At 33.9% G+C, this 18,427-nt stretch overlaps 1 protein-coding gene across 3 annotated transcripts in view; it reads right to left on the bottom strand.

Moving 5' to 3' along the window:
* Positions 1-18,427, bottom strand: part of WASHC3 (WASH complex subunit 3) — a 48,673-nt gene that overhangs the window by 18,526 nt on the left and 11,720 nt on the right. For 2 of the 3 annotated variants that reach the window (XM_055336678.1, XM_055336676.1), the window contains one exon: positions 17,209-17,319. In XM_055336678.1, coding sequence (XP_055192653.1) covers positions 17,209-17,319 — 111 coding nt within the window. The remainder of the gene's footprint in view (positions 1-17,208; positions 17,320-18,427) is intronic. The other variant, XM_055336677.1, reaches the window with a different exon arrangement.

Here is an 18,427-nt window from a genome sequence, read left to right as displayed (position 1 = left end):
GGCTGGAATGTACAATAAATGCTTAACAAGATGAGTGAATGTCCTTTCAAATCAAGACTTCAGAGCTTTTTTTTTTTTTTAAGATTTTATTTGTTCATGAGAGAGAGGCAGAGAGACAGGCAGAGGGAGAACTCAGTCCTGATGCAGAACTCGATCCCAGGGCCCTGGGATCACAACCTGAGCCAACCACTGAGGCACCCAGGTTCCCAGAGCTTTCTATTCTTAAGTATAGCTATGTTAAAGTCCTTTTCATAAGCAATGGTCCAATTCCATTTGGATAAATGTCAAATAAAATTCAAGAACTCTCCTGGCGCTGTATTATGTATCTTGTCTATATCTATACAAACACTAAATAATGATAATGCTGGTAGTATACAAGTCACAAAAACATTAGGAACACGTGAATCTCAAAATTCAGGATAAGAACATCAAAACAATAAGAAAAGTATATGACAAAAATAAATACATAGTTACTTGAAAAGGCAACTGATCTGATGATAAATATTTACTGAAAGCTCACTTATAAAGCTCTAAGGGAAGAAGATGTAATCAAATCTCTTTCCAATTCCTGCTCTTCACATCATTACCAAAGAAGAAACACTAGTGTGATGTGTTAAATCTGAAGACCTTTATTATATCACTTTCAAAAGTATGACTTCTGTGCTTTAAAAGGTTTTACCCACAGTTGGGACCCTTTCTGTCATACATCTTCATCCCGTCTTCATCCCGCATGGCCGAAGGGGTAAGCGGACCCAGACCCAGAGCCCAGGTGGGAAAGAGCTCCATCACTTCTCGACTGGCACTGCACACTCTTCCCTTGAGGCATTCCATGTCACTAGCCAGTTGTGGACATTCAGTTTTGAGAGAAGAAGCCTCTTAGGAGCACTGATGCTCTAGTCCAGTTTCTCAGAACTCTTACCCTCAACTTTCTGGGCACCAACCCAACTAAGGTTCCCCTGCTTCCTTTTGCAGTTGTCCCATGTGTTTTCTAGTCTCAAGGATCTTAGGGGTAAATTTACTGGGTTAGCAGAATTCTGATATCACAATGTTTAACAATCACTATGGCAGCACAGTACTTTATCTGAGAAAAGACATAATCAGCCTCTGCCCTCAGGGAGCAGCCTAATCTGTTAGATAAAGTGCAATCATGCGATTGAGAACAGAGGCAGGCAAAATGGGTAATGTTAGACCCAAGGAAAGACTGAGTTGAGGACCAGCAAAGGATTTGCTGAGATAAGTCTTAAAGATGGGATAGAAGTTTTAGTTAAAATGAAAAATACAAAGACTTAGAAACATAAATCTGTAAATAATCTATCTTACACAAGTTGTCTCAAACATACTTTCAAGAACAAAAAGATACTTGCTTAGATAGTTCCCTCCCCCAAATGCTTATTTTATTTTACATTTCACCTAATAAAATTGTTTAAATCTTGGCAAGCATATGTAAAAATGTGAGAATCAAATGGGTTAAAAATTCAATATGAAGAATCTTCAAAGGTAATGACCATATATCTCTCATAAAAATGTTACAGATCTTGCCAAGTAAATTCAGATCTTTACTAACTATAATATTCATTTTTAAAATCAGAAAATGTATTAAAATTTAATTATTTACTTTTTAAAAAATGCCCAGAAAAGACAATTATAGGAGTCAGAAGATGCCTTCTATAACCAGTCTCTTATTTTGGCTATAGGAGAAGAGGTTAAAGGAGGTTGGGAAAACAAGACTGTCTTTCAAATTTATAGGTTATCAGGATGGCTCTCTCCTGAGAGGCAGCAAAGTCAAGACTGTTATTTACAGGCTTTTTTATAGTATTTTCATAACTGTTATGTTTAAATTATAAATTAATAAAATGTAGTCTGTTAAGACTTAGAAAGTGGGACACCTGGGTGGCTTAGTGGGTTAAGCAACTGACTCTTGATTTTGACTCAGGTCATGACCTCAGAGTCCCTGCTCAGTGTGGAGCCTGATTTAGATTCTTTCTCTTCTTCTCCCTCTGCTCCTCTCCTCTACGACTCTTCTCACATGTGGGCTTTTTCTCTCAAAAACAAAAAAAGACTCAGAAAGCAATGGACACTTAAATGCACCCCAAGTGTTAGATGAAAATAGTACCATCACATAACTCTCTTCAAAGTCACACTCCTGAAAGTAATACTGTTTCATGGTGCAAACTTTAAGAAATTTTAAAAAGTGAAATATGGTAGGTTTAAAAGACAAAGAAGGTAGAAGATAAAACCTTTTGTTAGCTTATGAAGTTTAAGGATAAATGAAAGAAAAAAAGGCAGCGACTTGCTTAGGGGCATCCAATATGAACAGATACTTATATTTGGGACCAAAAAAGCATGAGCTTAAAACTTGTACCACTTTTAAAATATATTTCCTAGAACGAGGAAAGGTTTTTATTTTTAATTTTTAAAAGGATTTTATTTTATTTTATTTTTTTAAGATTTTATTTATTTATTCATGAGAGATACAGAGAGAGAGAGAGGCACAGACACAGGCAGAGGGCGAAGCAGGCTCCATGCAGGGAGCCCGACGTGGGACTCAATCCCAGGTCTCCAGGACTACACTCTGGGTTGAAGGCAGCGCTAAACTGCTGAGCCACCCAGGCTGCCTGAGAGAAAGGTTTTTAAACAAAATGCACTTAATAATTACTTCATACTAAAATTCATTAATTTTAATGGTAGAGGAGAAAGCTGACACTTGAATAAGTTTGGGAACTTTACCTGATAATTAAGTACTTAACTATTATTTAATTATTTAGTAGAACCAGGAAAGTTAGGACTATAAAGCATTTCATAAAAAACACTAAAGTGCTAAGGATAGATGTGAAAAAGAGCAGTTTTATGTTACACTTCTTTAAAAAGACCTCTCAGTTTCTATTAACTATGGTTTGATGGTATAAGGTCTTTCTACAGACTCAAGTAAAGTATGTGATTTATTTATTATACTTTAGCATAATCCATAGGGTATCATTGGAAAGGTTATAGAAGTAAGTTGGAAAGCCAAGAAAACAGAATGGAGGAGAAATGAGATGGAAAAAAACATTTCCTAAAATATAGCAGAGTGTGTGTATGAGGTGGTAGTGAGGGAAGCAGTGGGTAGGGAGTAATGGGGAAAATGGAAGCTGGTAGAATTAGATAAGCTTCCTATTTTAACATGAGTTTCATGGCCTTGGTTATAGTATATACAAGAAACCTAACTATGTACACTCCATAATTTACCCTTAGTTTCTTGAAGCTCTTTACAGCACAAGAATACAGATACTACCAAAATTTGGGGACTCTTTAGTCATTTCTGTATATGGATACAGATAAGAGAAAATACAAATGACTTATCTTACCCTAATAGAGACTTTAGTATTATTATCACTTTAACAAATCTCATAAAGTTTGATACAAAAATAATTTGGCCTGTGTCCCAAAGAATGCATTCCAAAGGGATCTGCTGCTATGTTTCCAGTGATATTGCTTAGAAAATTTGTTGTTTTGATATATTCTTCCTCAGGGGTTAAGGAAAGAGTCAGGTTTATTAAACACCAAAAAGAAGTGTGCAATTTCTGATCTCCAAGAGACAAAGTTACTGGTGGTCTAAGGAGGACATGAGAGACCTCAAAACTGAAGTCTACTGAACTGTGGGATTATTTTTGGCAAGTGAAAATGGCAGTTTGTCCAACATAAGTAATGAAGAAGAGAGAAGGCAGCCATAAGTTTGATGTTCCAAAAAATCATGTCTGTATTTGCGTCACTGGAGAAAGTGTGTAAAGAAGCCACACTAATGAAATTATGATGGCAACACTAACAGTTACTAGTTTCTTGTATCACAAAAACTGTAAGTTGCCAGTATTTATATTTATTGCGTTAATGAAAGACAAGCTACTGAATTCTTTTGTAAAACATACTGAGGTTTTCCTAAAGTTTTAGATTAGAAGGGGAGAAGAAAAATCCGAACTCAATCTAATAGGGATAAATGACTTTTTTTTTTTTTTAAGTAACAAAAAATGCTCTGTATACTTCGGTTTCTCCTCTCAGTTTATGAGCTTGAATCACAACAATGTAGTTATTAAAAAGGTAAAATACTAAGTCTCTTTCCCTTACCTAGGTCAACAACAACAACAAAATGATCTGCTGAGTTGACAGGTGAATTAGTATTTTTTTCCTTGCAGTGAGAGGGAATGAATAGGAGTTGAAAAGATGCCATGGGTTGGAAAAAAGGCAACCCAGTCCTCTAATCAGGTTGTTTAATTAAATTTTAACTTAGTGAAATGGACTCAACCATTTGTTTCCTTTTTAATTTTCAATAGTGCTATCTTAAAAATATCTATACTGCCTTTTATGAAAATATTAAGTAGCGTGCTATAATGAGAATAAAATCTTCAGGTGAAATATTCTATATAATAGATACTAAATGTATACTGCACTAATCCTACCACAGAAGCAAGCATATGATCACTGATCTCCTTCTGGAAGTTTTCTGTACAGGGATACAAAACTAATTTAAAATATATCTCTTAATCATGTAAAATGAATATGGCTATCTAAAAAAAAGGGATGCTTTATCACTAATGACTTGGGTAGATTTAGAAAATGCTAGACTCTGATATTAACTCCAATACTGTTGCTATGAAGGGTCACTGATTTGAACCTAAATATGCGGGGAAATAGAAGAGGTTCACATATCTTGACTACTGCTATACACAGTGGTTTATATGGAACAAAGAGTAAATTATTCCTTTTTCATTGATTATCTCAAGAGATACGTTTTGTAGTGAGAAAGTATTTCTGAGTGCTCATCAGATGAAGGAACAAATTCCATGATAAAATAGATAAAAAGGACACTGGTCCTGACTAGGACCCAGGACACTGGTGAAGTATATTCATAAAAATAAATACATTAGCCAATACCCCCATGTGCCTTTTGGGAACGGGAACTAAAGTTAACTTAAATGCCTATCAAGAAAAACCTTTAAAGAAATTATTTCAAAAGGTGAAGGATCTATTGTTATGAGTCAATTAAAAATACAGCTGCATCAATTTCCCCATGTGATTGATTTTTCCCGTTGATATTCTTGTAACATGATAAATGTCATGTGTAATGATCATGCTGCACTGTGTGTTTTCTTTGCATTTTGTAGCTAATCAGGGATTTGTTGATTTAAGGGCAATTTGGTGCTATGAAAAACCCATTTCCCCCCTCATTATAATGTAAAATAATATTTAAAATTTAAAGACTTGCTCTAATAGGCTAATCAATACTAGAACGCCATTATGAATACTTCAGCTATATATTTTTTTGCTACACCACATTTCACTCAAATGACATTTGTTCTTTGAAACATGTATTCATTAAAATTTCCTAAATTTAACTATATTTCTACTTTCTAGGAATAAAAACTTAAACAAAATTTCTACAACAGATCACTTTGGAATGCACTACCAAAATTAAAAGCATAATAAATTCAGATGGCCTTTTGTTCAGTTTTTGAAAATTACTACATGTACCTATTTAAGGAGATTCAAAGAAATATCTCCAAATATAGCAATTAAAGTTGAAAAGAATAAAATTCTTAGCAATTAATTACAAAGATGATTCTACTGATTGAAACCACAAAACAGTCACTTCTGAGCTAATTTTTCAATAGTGATAATGTGTTTGAACAGGTGTGTCATGAGTCTCGTTCAGTGCCCTTAGTGATCCGTAGGTACCCATTTAAAGACTGATGATCAGTATTAGCCATTCAACATGGCTATAGAACGACAATGAAGAAGGGTCCTGAATCTGTTATCAGTGTGTGTCATGATCACATGATCTAACCAATTAACTGAATAAAAGTCATTTGTGAACTTGGGCTAGGAAAACAATGAGAAAAGTTGTGATGCTGTCTTATATGATGAAAAGCTACGGTAAGATGTACTTACATCTGGATATATTTTTAAAAATTGCAGTATTAAGATGTAGGTATCTTCAAGTAGAGAATAATTTTCATTAATATGAAATTTAATATTTCAAAATGTACTTCCCTTTAAAACATAGTTAACATATTCACATTTTTCCAAACTGTAAAACAATCCTTATAAAAAAATTTACTTACCAATGAAATATTGTGTCTTTACATTGCTGTGATCCATTAAAGACAAATTATCTTTCACACAAGGGCTGTCTACCCCATTTTTATAAATGTTTATACTATTAGATTCTGTTAAATATGGTGCTAAAATGTCTTTCTCAAGCTGATGGTCTCTAAAACCACTTAAGACATTTCTCTGCCACCAGTGTTGAGCCTACTTCCTTATTATAGCTCATTTGCTTCTCTGGTCTTTTACTTTTCCTCCTGTTGATAAACCATAATCTTAGACAAATTTTAGTTACGGTGAGAATCACAGTATTTTTGAAAAGAGTAAATCTAAGTAAATAACTACATAATTTACATCACTTATTTCCTCCTCTTTGGAAGACTTTTTTGTGAGGTCCCTTATTTCTGGCAGAGTGGTTAGTAGTAGCAAAGAAGATAAAAGGACACTGAGAAATCAAAGTTGAGTGACTAAAAAATTTTAGTTGGATCAGAATAAAAGAACTATACCACATATTTCAGCAACTATAAAAACTGTCATTGTTAATATGTATCTTCAGAAGCTTCCCTAAGAACCTTAATAATAGATTACTGTTCTTTTTGTCACAACCTCTGAAGTTAGAGTTGTTTAAATGAGTTGGAATGAAAGATACGAAGTTTAAAGTTAAAATACTTTTCTGCATTTAGCCCGTCTTTGTTGGTTCCCATTTTATATGCCATTCAAAGGAGATTCTTATGAAATTCAAAACTACCTTAAGCTTATCCTCCAAATATTCTCCTGTTTTGCTTAATTCCTTTTTCCTTCTTTTACAGGGAGAGGCATACAGAGGTATTGTGTTACAGTGAATTTAAGGCAGATGAAATAAATTTTACTGGTATTCCACAAAATAAACTGAAATAAAGAATTAAATGTTTTGGTTTTAAAGGACTGTTTCAGATAGGCCATCCTATGTAAATTATTTTAGTTATGATACTAATTACACAAAAATATGCAAATAAATTCCTAAAGAAATATATTCTTTTCATACATAACTTTTATACTTAGAAAAAACTGATCTGACAAATTTAGCATAAATGTATTACCTTATTGATTATTTTTAAAAGATTATTTTGTAATCTCAATAATCTCAAGTTCCATTTATTTCTCCTTTTAAATTGTTTTTAAATTTGATTTTTAATTTTTTTAATTATCTGATATATTATTAAAAAACAAAAAATTCGAGTCTAGAGCAGCCAGATATCCTCCTACAACTCTAAGGAACACTGATTTCTACATACACCAGTTTGTTGGTATGTGACTATTCCTTAAATATGATTGAGGACTCTAAATGCTCCTGCAGTTCACAATTTAAAATGTATTTTTCCAGAGACTAGAAGTTCCATAAATAGAAATAGTTTTGGTAAACAACTAGTTTCTGGAAACAAACTACTCAAATCAACATCTTCTTAGCAAATGACTGCCAGAAAAGAAAACTACAATGAAAAATATGTGGTGTCAGCTATATATTTATGGCAAAATGCTATTATCAAAGAATATATGAGGCATAGATAAGGCAGGTGCATAGACTATTACCAAATGGATACTGACAACCATCTAACTTACTAGTATCTGCCCACTACATGTTTTTCCTTCAGTATTCTAAGGAAAAGGAGAAATCAGGAAAACAAATGTATCAGAAAAAGCAAATTTAAAACCTGAACTTAGCAATATTATTGTTTACTGTTCTCTAACATATATAAGAAAAATAAAATAGCAAAGAATAAAAAGGGCAAATACATAATTTAAAATTAATACTTCTCAACATTAAACTGTATGTAGTATGATAGGCTCTGAACTCCCTAACTTTCAAGGCACCTTGGAGAGGGTTCAAAAGGTAGCCAAAATATTGAAAAATCCTAAGTGATTTTTTTAAAATTTTTATTTATTTATTTTTTATTTTTTTTTTCTAAGTGATTTTGAAATCATTGAAAAAAGTTTTAATGAAAATCTACAATCTTTTTGGGAAAGTGAAACACTTTCCAGTAAAACTGGCATAATTCTTCACACATGGTTTCCTTAGAGGCTAGTTCACTAACTAGCAGAGAATAAGTAATTCTTTTTCTTGTGCCAAAAATACAACAAAAAGTTACCTATTTCTAGGTTTTCCAGATATTCAGGCTATGGAAAAGCAGAGATAACACCTCAAGGGCTCCCAAATGGTGGCTGTCACAGTTTTCTGCCTTTGGGGAAATCTCTATCTAATCCCCTTTGCATTTGTTATAAGACAGAATGTAGAGGAAGGAGGATAACTGTCCTCTCTTGAGTTCCATTTACACCAGTTCAAAGTTACCATTCTGCTAAGCTTTGCTTTTTTCTTTTAGTTGTAGTCAAATGGACCTGGCTGTTCCTCTTCAATTGGCAAAGTTGACTAAATAGGGCAATTAATTAAATGGGCAAATGTTCACTTGTATCTTTTCTGTATCCAACTTCATCCACATTCATATGTGTAGGAAATCAATCATTATACATGCAGCTTTTATCTTCAATGCACAGTGAGATGCTAAAACACCATGGAAAGTTGTCCCTGGCACCCCAACCTTTATGTACTGAAAAAATACTGACCTTGATATTGAGCAGTAAACTTTGGGTATTATAAAGGAAACTAAAACCACATGTTAATATATCATAATATTTACTGAGTCTAAAAGCAATGAAAAAAAAGTATCATATAGTTGTTACACTAAATCTATACCAGTGTTCTTCACAACTTTGACTATATATGAAATAGTAGCTCCTCCTTTTTGATGACACTGTTGATCAGTGATGAGGAACCTACCCTGGAACTCTAGACCATGGGAGGTCACACCAGGGGCCATATCCCAAACAAGGCTTTAAAGCCTTTAACTAACTACCTTACAAAAACTATAGCTTATCTAAAGAGCACTCTACTTCATGCTAGATTATTTTCCCCAGGTCTAAGGTATATAACGTCCTGATGAACATCTTTAATAATCAGTTGGAGATTCTTCATCCTTAGGTAATGGAAGTCACATTTCCCCAAGCCAACATCCACTGCTGGCAACAGATGCATCAGAACCACCAAAACCAAGGAGATTATTCAATTCACATTTTAAGCCAGCCAAAGAAAATAGAGCTTTAAAAAAATCCAAGTGTCCGAAGAGACTGGCAAATATGGTTTCAAAAAATACAAGTCATTAGCTTAATGTGGAAGTCGGACTTTCCCAATGTACAATTTATTACTGGCAACGGATTCACCAAACTTTGCCAGTAAAAAGGGGAGAGCTGTTGGAAAAGTGATCTATGTACACAATTCCAGTTAAGTTATAAAAGCAATATGTAATTTAGTAAAGGCTTGTGCTGTACTATTTTGACAACAAACGTTAAATCAGAATCGATTATCTGCCACATTTGGAAGACAACAGTATTACTCACTGAAAAATCTTGTGTAAAACTTTCTTAAAAAGGAAAAAAAATTGGAAAATGCCAGCAGGTGTTCCAGGAACATTCATTAATAATGAGATCCAAATTTGGGGATCAATTAATAGATCTCAAACCTAGAGGGAACTTCAGATCTCATTTTATGTATGAGGGACCTGAAGACTTGAGAGGTGACATGGCCTGAATGTGGTCACATAGGACTGTATGACAAAGCTAAGAAACTATACCATGTTGCATCCCAGAAGTAGAATAAAGATCTAGGTGTACTCCCAGGCATTCAAGTTGTGGCACAGAGAAACAACTTCTTTTTGGAAACATGATTATTCTTATACCTCACAGAGGGTAGTAATGTAGGAGTGATAGAAAAAGATAATGGAGACCAAAAAAGCAAGGTACTATTTACTTCTCTGTGAACTGATACTTCTGATGCTTGAAAGATTCTGTTGGCTTCTGTTCAAAGAAGTTTTTAATAATTAAGCAGGTTTGACTACCTAATGTTTTTGGCTTGGTTTCAAATTTTTTAAATTTTATTTACATTTTGTTAACATACAGTACAATATTCATTTCTGGAGTAGAATTCAGTGATTCATCACTTACATACAACACTCAGTGCTCATCATAACCAGTGCCTTCCTTAATATCCATCCCCCACCCATATCCCTCCATCAATCCTCAGTTTCTTTCTTCTCTATTGTTAAGAACAAATCACTTATGGCTTATTTCCCTTTCTCCTCTTTTTCTTTTTCCTCCTCTCATATATTCATCTGTTCTCTTTCTTAAATTCCACACATGAGTTAGATCATATGTTGTCTTTCTCTGACTGACTTAATTCACTGGGCATAATATACCCTAGCTCCATCCATGTACTTGCAAATGAATTGCCTAGTTTCTAAAACTAAAACCTGTAGCAAGCAAGGCAGGGCAAATACCAAAGCAGTACACTCTAGGAGATAGCCAGGACTCAGGAAGAGGAAATTTGCATGGCAATTAGAAAGAGAGCCAAAAAAAAGACTGTAGTTTTATCCTGACATCCTAGAAGCCTGAAAATTAAAAAAAAAAAAAAAGCTAAAAAAGCTATAGGGGCACCTGAGTGGCTCAGTTGGTTATGTGTCTGCCTTCAGCTCATGTCCTGATGTCAGGGTCCTAGGATCCAGCCCCGCATTGAGGCCAGCATCATTGGGAGCTCTACACAGCGGGGATTCTGCTTCTCCCTCTCCCTCTGTGTGCTCTCTTGCTCTCACTCTTTCTAAAATAAATAAAATTATTTAAAAATCTGTATTTGTAACTTGTAGAACTTTTTATGTCTTCCTATCTGAAGTGAGTGATTGCTACATGGATAGTAAGTAAAAGCAAATTCAAGATTTTATACTAGTGAAGAAGCTTAAAGGGTTTGAGAAATACTTGTCTACTCCCTGTCTTAGAAAGAATGGAATGGTTTTAGACAATAATTCAAGAAGGAGGCAAGAGGATAGATTACAAGAGGGTTGAGGGCCTAGTAAGTATTAAGGCACTGAGTAGAAGAATATTACACTTTGGAAAAGAAAAGAAACAACATAAATGGAATTACAGATGTAAGACTCTGCTTATGGAGCAGCAGCTCATACTTTTAAATGACAAAATTATAAAGGCAATTAAAAATGAAAGAAATCCTATTATTGTCCTTAAGAGGTGAGAGAATTTATGGCATTGTTAATTTCCTTTTCAGGGTACAGAAATGGTTATTTGAAAAAAAAAAAAGAAATGGTTATTTGGGGGATTTTAGAGATTTTTATACTGTTGGTATATAGTGATTTTTTCAGAAATACAGGTATTTTTGAGACCATGCTACCTTCTTTTCTTTTGTTAATACAAACAATTTCCTACATTCCAGATTGTAGACTTCTAACACAACATGTAGCAATGTGTACAATGGATGACAAACTACTCAAGATCATACCAATAGACAAAATACAACTCACATGATGGATTATGCGTATATTGGTCTTTCTCTACATTAGTAACCATTTTTTTTGGTAGGGGTAGCAGGAGAGGGAGAGTGGGAATCTTAAGCAGATTCCACATCCAGTGTGGAACCCAACATGGGGCTCGATATCACAACCCTCAGATCATGACCTGAGACAGAATCAAGAGTTGGATGCTTAAAGGACTGAGCCCCCCCAGGTACCCCAAAATGCAATTTTTAGTTGTGGACAAAAAAAGAGGAACCTTAGTAACCCTCTGAGGTTGAGAAAAATTGGCATTTAAATAAAAATCTACAATTTTGTTGGGAGGTGAAATACTTTCCAATATAGATAAGGCAATTTCTAATGAAGCTACCCTCTCGAATTAGCTGAGGGTAGGCTCCTTCGTATAGTAAGTGGTTAAATTCTATTTTCTGTCTAATCTCTCTGAATCCTATTTGTTCTCAGTTAACCTCAAGGAACTGAACCATCTCAGCCAAATGAACAACTGATTAGAAGACTAAACAGAAAATAGGATGGCAATTTACTACCCTGAGTATAGAGATACAAAGCTATCTAGATTCCTCCCACAATCACTGATAGAAATTGAATGATTCAAATTATTATATGACTCTTTTACTGCTGTGAGGCATTTTCTAAAGCAAGGTGGTACTGTCATTTGTTCTTCCAGTTAAAGTTATAGCTTTGTAAAGGTATGGATTTAGGAAACACAACTAGCAAGGCGCCTGGGAGGCTCAGTTGGATAAGTCTCTACTTTTGGCTCAGGTCATGATCCTAGGGTTCCAGGATGGAGCCCCATGTCGGGCTCCCTGCTCAGTGGGGAACCTGCTTCTCCCTCTGCCACTTTCCCTGCTTATGCTCTCTCTCTTTCTCTTTCTCTCGCTCCCCCAAAGAAATAAATAAAATTTAAAAAAGAAACACAACCAGCTATGCAGATGCTGCCAAAGAACCATATGTTAGGTAATGAATGACTTATGACACTAAAATTATTATACTCTTGGAAAAGTGTTAAGTAGTTCAGAAGAATCAAAAAATTATGCCTAACAAGACCCACACAGGGGATCCCTGGGTGGCTCAGCAGTTTGGCGCCTGCCTTTGGCCCAGGGTGTGATCCTGGAGTCCCAGGATCGAGTCCCACGTTGGGCTCCCTGCATGGAGCCTGCTTCTCCCTCTGCCTGTGTCTCTGCCTCTCTCTCTCTCTCTCTGTCTCTCATGAATAAATAAATAAATAAAATCTTAAAAAAAAAAGACCCACACAGGTATGATCAAGGGGCTTTAAATTAAAATCAAAGAATAAAATAATCTTCAGTTAAAACTGTATGACTATAAGTAACAATAATATGATAGGAGAAAAAACAGAGTGGAAGAACTAGCAGGTAATTATGAAGAGGAGAAATATAAACAAATAGAAAACAAACCCAATAGCCTAAAAAAAAAGTATGTGTTTATAGAAAGCAAGCTTGCAATATCAAAATAAGTAAATCTCAGGGACTGTTAACACTTACTGGAAAGGAATTCATAAATGGGAGCTGGCATTTGAAAAGAATGTCTTACAATATTTTACAATGGAACATGGAAGATGTCTATAAATCAACATATACACACATCCATGGAGATTCTTGAATGTGGGATAAAGGAAACCTCCCGACTCACTGGCCAAGTGAGGCTAAAAGAAGGCAATGGTTGTATTATCAAATGGAGTCTGATCACCTGACCAGATGGAGGATTTAGATCAGTCTTTCATAAATCATGTTACAAACAAGTACAAGATACAGCCACAATGGGGGCATTAGCTATTCACATGTACTGGCAGCTTAATTTTACTCAAATCAGAGCCTCTGATAAATTCTTGTCACCTTGCTGAAAATTTCATCCTCCAACAGATAAAGGATGTAATGAAGAGAATTGATTTAACTATTTCATACATAAATATAAACAAAAACCCAGAACTGAATGATTATTCAGAAGCCATAGGAGCTCTGGTAGTGACCATGCCAAGGAAAGACAATCCTGGACATTGTCAAACATGTAACTACATTTGTGGCTGGATATTTTGACAGTCACTCATGATATTCTTAGAAAACAGGAAAAACAGTGGATTTATATATGGCTTAATGACCATAATCCAAAGAATAATGACTGGCAGATTCCTATCAACCTTCAGGGAGACCTCTAGTTGGTCTGTTCCTAATCTGGTCCTACAAAACATTTAAAATTAGTGACTTGAAAATAAAATAAAATAAAATAAAATAAAATAAAATAAAATAAAATAAAATAAAATAAAATAAAATAAAATAAAATAAAATAAAATAAAATAAAATTAGTGACTTGAAAAAACAGTAATATATCTCTGTTTCCAGGTGACTCAAAGCTGGGAAGGAGAGTTAATATGCAGGATAAAATAGAACATACAACAAATATTGATCGAGTACATTATGAGTAAGATGTTAAAGTGAATGCAACGATGAGTCAAGATAAATACTTTGTCTCATGGTTCATTTTCAACAGGGGCAATAAAAATATGTATATATTATCAAGATATAAAGTGATAAATTCCATAAAGAAACTTAAGTGGTTAGATCACTGAAGGGAGATATTATTTCTAGCTTTATGTGTTGGTGGGTTCAGAAGGTAATATTCATAGGAACATGTCAGATGAGCAGCATTTGGACGTGTAGTAATCAAGAGAAGGGGAATCTAGATTCAGAGGTGGAAAAGTATGAAGTTAACATTGAGAAGGGTTTGTGGTTTTGTCTGAAGAATGAAATGCAGAATAGAAAGCAGAAGGAAACAAAAGTTGGGTAATAAGATTCTGGGATTCAGGTTGGCACAATAAACTGAAAACAATAAAATTAAATTTAACTTGGATGAACTTGCAGTTTTAGAATGGCAGTGTAAAGATGCTGCTCCCCTTTTTCTTCTTGACAATTATCCCCCAAACAATTAGGCAAAAAGACATAAAATACAAACACTAATTTTAATGACAAAGCAGCATATATGAACCCATAACATGTGGAAATTAAAAGCAGATAAAAGTATGATTGATGACTTAGCATAGTTTAGGAAGGCCAAGTCCAAGTGCTGGAAGAGGGGATACCACAAAGAAGTAGCACTTCCAGAACTTGGAAATGTTTAGGAATTAGAAACACACATACCAAAGGCAAAAGAGAGGCAAAGGACTGAAATCAGGAAAATTGGGCTAAAAACAGGAAAATTCTGAGGCAGAAGAAACTGAGCCTCTACTCATACTCAGTGACACCAAGCAAAAGGATAGGCTGAAGCTAAGTGCCAAGCAGTGCCACATAATTAAACATAAAAGCAAGAACTATTATTTCTTAGTTTTAAAATAAAAAATACTTTAACGATGTTATGCATAACATAAAATATTTTTAAGTAGCTTTCAATCAAAAGAGCTATTTTTAAAAATATAGCTCTAGCTCCAAGTCCCAACTTTAGAGATTCTTATTTAGTATGGTAAGAATCAGTAACATGTTTTGATAAAGCTTCCTAATCTGAAAACCACTGAGCTGGTATAAAAAAGAAACCTATCACCAAAACCTATCTAAAGGTAAAATGGCACAGAGGAATTTTGTAGCTATTTTCATTCACAGGTAAATACTATGTGCAAGGTAGGAATTGAGAGTAGTAGAGTACACAAAAAAATTCCCTACCCTCGTAAAGTTTGTACTTTAGTGATAGAAGAGACACAAAGTATGTAAAATATGTAGTATTTTTTATCTTATTGGCCAGTTATATCAGAAAAAACAGCAGGGAATGGGTAAAAGGAATGGGCCAGAGAGAAGGTAATATCTGAAAAAAGTGGTGGAGCAAATGTTTCATCAAGATACCTGGGAAAAAGTGTTTTGGGTAGAATAGTTGAGATAAAGGGCCGAGCTAGGAGACTGTCTATATATTTATTCAAGGAACATCAAACCAGCCGGGAGAGCTGGAGCAGAGCGAGTGAAGATATGAGATCAAAAGGGCAATAGGAGAGCTAAAATGGATAGGGTCTCATAGGCTGTGTGAATATTTACAGAGTCATTTACACACACACACACACACACACACACACAGTATATTTATGATTCTGAAAAACAATGGAATTTGTCTAAGTAATTAATAAAAATAAAAATGTCAAGTGATGTCTGGGAACCCTATTTGGCTAAATAAAACCTTTTTTTTAATTTTTTTTTTATTTATGATAGTCACACACACACAGAGAGAGAGAGAGAGAGAGAGAGAGGCAGAGACATAGGCAGAGGGAGAAGCAGGCTCCATGCACTGGGAGCCCGACGTGGGATTCGATCCCGGGTCTCCAGGATCGTGCCCTGGGCCAAAGGCAGGCGCTAAACCGCTGTGCCACCCAGGGATCCCTGGCTAAATAAATCTAAACAATTCCTAATTGAGTGTATAATAAATATCTGTGGAATAAATGGACAGTAAATTTACACTGAAAAGGATAATAAATTTTTGAACTTCTCAAAAAGTCAGAAGCAAGGTATCAAGAATATAACAACTATCCTAAGATGTAGTCTTCTATCAAAGATTTCAAGGCATTCTTATCAATATCATCAAGTAGATGTTCCTATTTCATATTTTATATATGTTAGGCATGAAAAGACTAAATAAAAAGTCTTCCAGAGTCATTCTGAAACTTTTCCTCTGTTATTTGAAAGAGTAAGACACAGGTTTTAATAGTCCACATTTTTTATAAAAACAGCTTTACTGGGTTCTAGCTTTAAAAATTTATCATAATTCATACTCAAACTAGCCCTACTTTATTCTTATAAAAAGAACTTTATGTATTTTCATCCCCAAGTCTGGTTTGTTTTTTTTCTAAAGCCTAGAGCTCAGGGTTTGGGTTGTCAATGAAGAATTCTGAAAATGACAAATCCACTTTTTCTGACAGCCAGGAAAAGCGAATGTACTTTCTTCTCCCCAGTGTCACTTCTGTTGCTTCTAAATGAACCAATCTACTCTTTCTGATTATCTGACAGTATTTGTTTTTTAATTATCTTGATGATAAATAATGTCATGGACAGCAAATCAAACCGTTCTTTAATATTAATATTTCTTTTGCTTGATAGAATTTTAGAAATACATTATTTTTTCAATTAATTCCTTCAACCATTGCAATAGGCCTTTATACAAAAATAAAAAGAAATTAACTTCTGCTATTATAGACAATTGTAGATATTTTTGGTATCATACATGGAATGATTTCTCAGAAAAAAAAATGAATTCTAAAGTCATATAATATTAAAAGCTGTACCTTAAATGGCCAAAAGACTTAGGTTCTTTTTTATGACCAAATCAGTGACAGAAGAAATTCAGAATAAAAATACACAAAACCCATTATTTGTACTAGCATACAGGAATTAAGCCAAAGCCACATGATTTAAGAAATAGTGCACTTTCATTCTTCTGATACATCTAAGATTTGCTATGATAACTTTATATAAAGCAAAAAAATTACATAAATATTAAATATTAAACTGTGTTAGTCTGAAGTGGAGATCAATTTTAACTAGAAAGATTTTAACTAGAAAGATCAATTTTAACTAGGAAGACTTACTTTTTACCAGGGCATTAATTAAACATAGGAAAGAAGTAAGAGTGTTAGAAAACTTGGTGACTCGGTTTAGCAGTTTTCTCAGAAAAAATAACAATGAGACCTCTAAGGTTAAGAATTTCAAATGAGGCTGATAGACAGAGAAGACAGACCAAATTAGCTTACCACTTGAACCATTTTGAGATATCTGGCATATCTTGGGTCCTTGGCTACAGTTAAGATATTTTCTGGTGTTACTTCACTTCTCTGTGGTCCAGAGTCTTGTAAACTGTTCTGCTGTAGAGAGTATTGCGTGTAAATCTTCAGACAATTCAGAGGGGTCCGTTATGTTACTTTAAATGGGATGTATCTTTTTATAATTCTAATGCAATCAATATCAGAAAAAAGTCATATTTCTAAATTTACCTACCAATAATGTAATTATGGGATATATGCTTCCAAATATTTACAAATACTTAAATATGATTTTGGAGGAAATTCCACTTAATATCAACTTATAATTGTTCCTTAAAAATGTAAATATACTCATGGCATTAAAAAATATTGGAATTCTGCTTTATTTGTCCCCCATGTTTTCATAAAACATGAATTATATAAATGGACACATTATTTTAATAAAGCTTTTAATAACACTAATAAAACTATTTGATTTGCCAACTGTTCAACTCTAACAGACAGTAAATTGATTTTCTAGGTATTCCTCATTTATTAAATAATCTTAGTCTAAGTGTATATGGCTATTCTATCATCTTAGAAAGCAATACATGGAGAATTTGTGGAAGAGAAGTCCATTTTTTTTTAGACAAAATTATCTAGTTTGTATCTTTCAGCTACATATAGAACTATTAATATTAATACCACTTACAATAAAAAATACTGGGGAATGGTCTTTTTAGATAAAAATGCTTTTATCATATAGGCAGTTCTCATTTTGCATGGAACTGTGTTAAATGAAAATTGTCCATATTGGAATCCTGTCCTCAGAATGCAAAGTTAGGACTGTCTGTATAAAATTCTTGCTTATTCTATCAACCTGAACATTTAGAGTAAGTTTATTTTTGTGAATTCTCATTATCTATATATTAGCATTACAGGATGCTCCTCAACAGAATGAAATCAATTCTATGTCTACATGTCTATGCTGAAATGTAGATAAATCAAGAAATATCTTTAAATGTTTATAGGTTTTAGAATATGAATTATATATTAAGATTTTTCCTCAGATAATTCAAATATATATTAAACCTGTTGAAACACTGAAGTAAATAAAACATCCCCAAATCCCTTAGGTTTCTCCTGTTATATGACACTAAATATACAAAAATGAATGTGTGTGTGTGTGTAATCTTTAAAATACATAAATACAAAACATCCAAAACATTTA

This window comes from Nyctereutes procyonoides, unplaced genomic scaffold (genome assembly GCF_905146905.1).
Source record: "Nyctereutes procyonoides isolate TBG_1078 unplaced genomic scaffold, NYPRO_anot_genome, whole genome shotgun sequence".
NCBI lineage: Eukaryota > Metazoa > Chordata > Mammalia > Carnivora > Canidae > Nyctereutes > Nyctereutes procyonoides.
Note: the sequence above shows the minus strand (reverse complement) of the source record. Positions and strands in the feature narration are given on the sequence as shown.